Here is a 6000-nt window from a genome sequence, read left to right on the forward strand (position 1 = left end):
ATATATATATATACAGTATAAAGACACCCAGATTGTGACAAGACACCTTTTCCTCTTTTTTGGTTGTTCAAAGCTGTTAGAACATATTCACAAATGTGCCTTAACTATCTCTGTTTCCAGGGGGTGCCTAAGCCAGCCGAAAATATGTTCCTGTTTCATTCCAAAGATGGTGTGATGCCGCAGGGTTCTCTGAATTGCCCAAATGACCTCTACCTTTTATGACAGAGACAACAGCATCATGTGGTCAAGTAGCACCTGCTGGTGTGAAATGAGCTATGGCTGAATTCACAAAGCCTCCAGCAGCTACTGAGTTCTCATTTACTCTCTTCATCAGACAGAGGGAGGGAGAAACAGCCAGCAAATCTGTATGGTACAATATGTCTATGAAGGATTTCAGTCATGCAGGTCGTTTTCAATGTTAAAGCAAATGTACAACTTATAGAAACGTCAGGCCTGAATTATAGAAAGCTCAATAAAGACTGACTAAAGAGTGTTTAATGAGACAATGAGCTGTTTTCATTGTTAACTATCTCTAGCACGAACTCGTGTACTCTGACGTTGTTGAATTCTTTTTTCTTAGAGTGTTATTTGTAACACACACTATTCAATGATACTATGATATTCAAATGTTCAACAGATTTAAATGAAATGAAAAGACAAAAAAAAATTAGAACTGTAACACTACTTGGCACATAATGGCAGAAAGAAATTAAAACAGGAAGTCATATAGGCTAATCTAGGCTATAGGCTAATCTAGGCTAATCACTGCTGTATTAGCAGGGGTAAAGTGCATCCACCTTAGATTGAATGTTGATGCTTACCATAATCATTGGGCACAAGCACTGAGTAGAGACATGTTCTCCCACCACTGTAGTTTCCAGGATATCCAGGTGAGAGCACAACTCCCTCCAGCCCAGAGTACTGGCCACCACACAGAGCTGTGACAGAGACCGACAGAGAATGAAAAAGAGTGAGAGAGGTAGAGAGAGAGAGAGAGAGAGAGAGAGAGAGAGAGAGAGAGAGAGAGAGAGAGAGAGAGAGAGAGAGAGAGCGTATTAAACACTAATTTTCTGTCTTCCCCATCTCCTCTCTACGTCTTCTTCATTCCGCTGATCTTACTTTCCTTGTCTGATTGCAGAGCTGCTCTTGTGGATGTCCCCAGTGTTTGCCAAAGTGAAATTGCAATGTTTTCTAAGAGTCTCTATGGACTAGACATGTCGTTCCCTCTCTCCAAGGAAACAGTGCACAAGACAATGCAATCTACAAGCCAGTTGGCGTATATCCAATTTTATTACACAGATTTTTTAATACATATTTGTGCTGTCACTATTTTAATCTGTACTCTTTTTATATATTAAGCATTTCAAAGAAACATTCATTTAACTTTACATTCCTTCAAAATGACTAAGTTAGAGGTAGAGTGGAGCATTATTGTTACCTATACAAACTGGTTTTGGTTTGTTCCATGTGGGTTTGCTGTCTGCCCCCATGACACAGGTGAGGACCGCTTCTCCCTCCAGCGTATAGCCGTTATCACAGTAGTAGGTGACCGTTGAACCAAGCTTCAGCTCTGTGCCAATTCGAGTCCCGTTCCGGACAAGACCTGGCTCGAAGCAGGACTCTCTGGGATTCTCTGTGCGAGAATTAAAATGGGAAAGACATTGACAAAGTGAAAAAAAAAAACTAAGGTGCATTAGCAGCCGACAGAAAGAGTAAGTGTGGATGATTTATGACTGTTTATTAAAATGATCTTGTAACGGTATTGAAGGAGTAGTAAGTCCAAAAACATTTAAAGGTCAGAATCAGGACAATTATGTCCATTATCCAAGAAAAGGAGCCCTAATTCAAACAAGATGTTCTCTATATAAATAAGTGCACATAATTATGTGTACAAGAAAAAAAAAAAAACAAGTCAACACACTCACGTACACACGCATATCTACGCGCACACACAGACACACAGACACACACACACACACACACACACACACACACACACACACACACACACACACACACACACACACACACACACACACACACACACACACACACACACACACACACACACGCACACAGCAACAAACCTAGAGACATTCTTTATGCTCTGATTCCCCCACCCCTTCACTCTATCCTGATGAGGGGCACGTTTGTTCTTGAAGCACACACAGGAGAGATTGAAAGTGACACTAGGCTGGACAAAGGCCTGCTGACTACACAGAATAGTCACTCACAGATTGGAGTTACATGCACCTGAGTGCAGGAGAAGATTTGAAACTAAATGAGAAATCAATTGCCATTTCATGTACCCATGTGGAAAGAAAGTGCGACTGATAGTGTTGATATGCTGTCTGTAAGACTTCTATAAGAAGATGAGTCTTTGTTTAACTGGAGCTCGGGTTAACTCATACACACTAGGCTACTGTATGTGAGAGAAAGAGGCTTGTGCTCATCATGGCTGAGAGGAGCACTGACGCAGGTCTGCAATCTGCTCCATGAGGCCAAGCACACACAACCTGCAGCCTGACAGCTGACATTAGCAAGCACCTGGCCTCGCTGCACTCCCACACCAAAAGCCTGGCGCTCGGCTGTAATTAAGACTGGACTGCAGCCTTGGCCCTGAGGAGTAGCACAGGTGTATGTGTTTGTGTATGTGTGTGTGTGTGTATGTGTATGTGTGTGGGCCTCAGTGTGTGTCTGTTTGTGGCAGTATGCTGGCTTGTGCTTATGCATTCTAAGTGTTTGATCTGGCAGTGAGCACCGAGATGTAATAGAGTAGTCGTGACTGTGTGTGTTTTTGTGTGTCTGTATGTTTATTTAACTACCGGTCAACCTTGCCGAGTCCCCATATTGCTCCTCAGAGGCCAATCAAACCCAGCTGGGGGCTTGGGAAAATCCGATTGGTCTGTTAAGCTGCTGATAGTGCCTAAAACCTGATCCAAGAACACTGGCTTGAATAGTGGTGACTGACATGAGCCAAAACCAAATCAGACATAGATGACTGTGCGAAAGAAACTGCCCATCAGCAAACAAGCTAAAGTGTGCATGTTTTCCAGGTTACCGCTTCATTAGAATTCATTAGTGAAATGATCAGGAAATTTAAAGTGGCACAACTGAGTGTATTTGGTCCAACAGATTGAGATGTTAAAATGTTAAATATTCTCACAGTGAATGTGGAGCCATGCCTACATCAGTGTCCATCTCATTCAGCTCCTAATAATGTACTGTTGAATCATTTTATAGGACAGTAGAGAAGCCCAAAGTAAATTGCACCATCTTTTAGTAGAATGAGTTAAATAAAGGGAAAAATATCACATATACGTACACATACAAAACCCAAGACTTTAGAGTATTCTGGTAAAGTTAATAATTTACACCATGACATTTTCCAACAAAAAAAGAAACTGTACTTTTATACTCATTTTTACTTATGCAACGTTTACTTATTTACGTGTAACGTCTCCTGAACAAGATGCTCCTATTATCACTTATACAGTATGAGTAAAGAAGCTATAAACAGTTATTTGCTCGTCGGCTTTAATGTTTTCTCTTTCTTACGAAGCTAATAAAACAAACAAAAAAAAAATTCAGCATGTCTCCCCTGACAGCACGGCCCTCTGTGAGTAATGACTCTTAGTATACTGTATGTGGAGCGCCTACAATATACATTCATTCAAGACTCTGTCAGAAAGATGTTGCTATAGAAATTATACCAAATTAGACCAAGAACATAAAAAAAGTAATCTTGTAATATGAATAAACTACTGCTGATGTTAGAAAATGAATCAACACCTTCTGACCAATCAGATTTTAGAACTCAACAAGGTTTCAAAGTACCAGAGCCACAGCTTTTATTCAGATCATTATATTCTGACACACTTAACGAGAGCAAACACTGAGAGTGTGATTTTTTACACTTCCAGTCACCAGAGATAATTTATGTAAGGCACATCAGAGGACAGATCCATTCTCCTGGTCTACTGTACCTCGATGAGAAGACAAACTGAATCATGATCACTGGGAGCACTGAGGGCCATCAAACAAGCATTTGTTCACATTTATTTTAAGGTAAATTCTAACTGACAAACTCTCAGCTTTAGCACGAGCGCTAGAGCTTTTCTGTACAATTCTAGCACCTCTGTTTATTTTCAGTTATGCTTGATACCTATACGTTGCTAATTACTGTACATAGAGTGTGGAGTGGAGTACAAGGAAATTAAAAGTACATTTAAATTGCCTTTTTGTTAAGAAAATCAATTTACACCACAATAATATTTCTTCTTACTCATGCAAAACAAGCAGATGAACAAATTTGATGCATAGTAAAAAGGCGTAGCAGGATTTAATAGCTATTTTACCCTTTATCATTTGTATCAGTTTATCAGCCATGTCATACAGAATACAGTCAAATTCAATCAAGTGCTTAATACAACAGAGTGCCAACACATGGCTCCTCTAAATAATTGATTGCTCGCTTCAGGAGGAAGTGCTGGTGCTTACCTGTGTACTGCAAGACAAAGCCGTTGCTGCTGAGCGACGCATCGCTCCTGAAAGCCAGGAAAAGTCTATTGGAGCTACTCTCTATGCGGTCTGGGACATCAGTACCATAGAAGCTTCCCAACAGCGGGCTGAGAGAGTCAGGTCCATCGTATATGTGCAGGAAGTCATAGCTGGGCTCTAGGCTAAAGCTAAACAAAGACAGGAAAATGAATGAGCCTGAACGTACTATTTGCTAAGTATTTTGTTGTCTGTGTTCATTGTGAATGATTATTGGCCATATTCAGAGTTAAGCACATGCAGTCATATTTTAATATTGAAAATGAGTACATCTGTATTCATAACTCTGATCTAATGTAAGGCTTAAGCACCATTCATAGTGTTGCCCACAATTGATGATGATAAATGTAATACAATAGGATGTGCTAGATCAAGTGCTATTTTCTAAGCTGCAGAATAACACTTATGAAAGCCGTGACATGTTTCAAGATCGATACCATATTTGCTTTGTGGTGTTTACTGTTTAGATTATGTGTGCATTAATATACTAGACTCTTATTATTTATTTATTTATTTATTTATTTATTTATTTATTTATTTATTTATTGCTTGTAAGTGCTTGTGTTGGTGGTCTAGATGTTATTCAAAATCTCAGATGTAAGAAAAGATTTGGCAACCTCACAGATGTGAACTCGATACATGTGATTTGTATAAACAGAAAATCAATATGATCACATACGTAACCTGACTTTGAAAACTTTTCCCACATCGAATAAATCTTTCACATCATAAAAAATACTGAAATATCCTTGACATTTTATAACTATGATAAATATTAACTCTAAATATGTCCGTTGGAGAGTAAAGACTTGCGTACTGGTTGAAAGTGAGGGAGATGATGTAGTCTTGGGTTACAGTGACTGTCCAGTCACACTCCCTGCCATGAGGGTAGGGCTCGGGGTATTCAGGGGACAAAATCAGCCCACTTGGTCCAGTTAGGTTCCCCCCACACGGTGCTGGAACATATGAAGCATAGAAGCACCTGTGTTTTCATTTCAGGATAAACTGCAAACAATCAATACAAAGAGGCACTGAGACAACAATTAATGATCATTGGCCTCCTGGAGAGTTTAAAAGCTACAGGAATCGAGTCTACAGGCTGGATTCATGCTGATGTCTGTTGACATCTGGTGCTGGGTTTTTACATATAATCCTTAGAAATGCCCCTGGATTTGTTTGTGGTGTGACTCAGCTTTCATGTAAACTCAATGTGGTTTTAATCCAACAAGGCAGCTAATTACATGCTCTTAATTACTGCCACTTTCCAAAGAACAAACTAAGAATTCGCAGAAGCAAACACGATTTAACCAAATACTTGATTTTCACTCATGATACTATCTGATAGTTTCCAATGAAGCTTTCTGAAGTGAAACAATTGCTAGCTAGTTAATAGAATTAAACATTGGAAATGTTTTTCCAAATATCGGTTTACTGACAAAAAAA

At 39.5% G+C, this 6000-nt stretch overlaps 1 protein-coding gene across 2 annotated transcripts in view; it reads right to left on the reverse strand.

The window, feature by feature from the left end:
• csmd2 (CUB and Sushi multiple domains 2) overlaps window positions 1-6000 on the reverse strand; it is a 288152-nt gene that overhangs the window by 84529 nt on the left and 197623 nt on the right. For both annotated transcript variants that reach the window (XR_007139415.1, XM_047808186.1), the window contains exons 28-31: window positions 5375-5513; window positions 4501-4688; window positions 1439-1633; window positions 822-938 (exon numbers count right to left, since the gene is read on the reverse strand). Coding sequence is in view for 1 of the 2 variants with exons in the window: in XM_047808186.1 (XP_047664142.1) it covers window positions 822-938; window positions 1439-1633; window positions 4501-4688; window positions 5375-5513 (639 nt within the window). In the remaining variant the exon portion in view is untranslated. The remainder of the gene's footprint in view (window positions 1-821; window positions 939-1438; window positions 1634-4500; window positions 4689-5374; window positions 5514-6000) is intronic.

This window comes from Tachysurus fulvidraco, chromosome 24, assembly GCF_022655615.1.
Source record: "Tachysurus fulvidraco isolate hzauxx_2018 chromosome 24, HZAU_PFXX_2.0, whole genome shotgun sequence".
In the NCBI taxonomy this organism is placed as follows: Eukaryota; Metazoa; Chordata; class Actinopteri; order Siluriformes; family Bagridae; genus Tachysurus; species Tachysurus fulvidraco.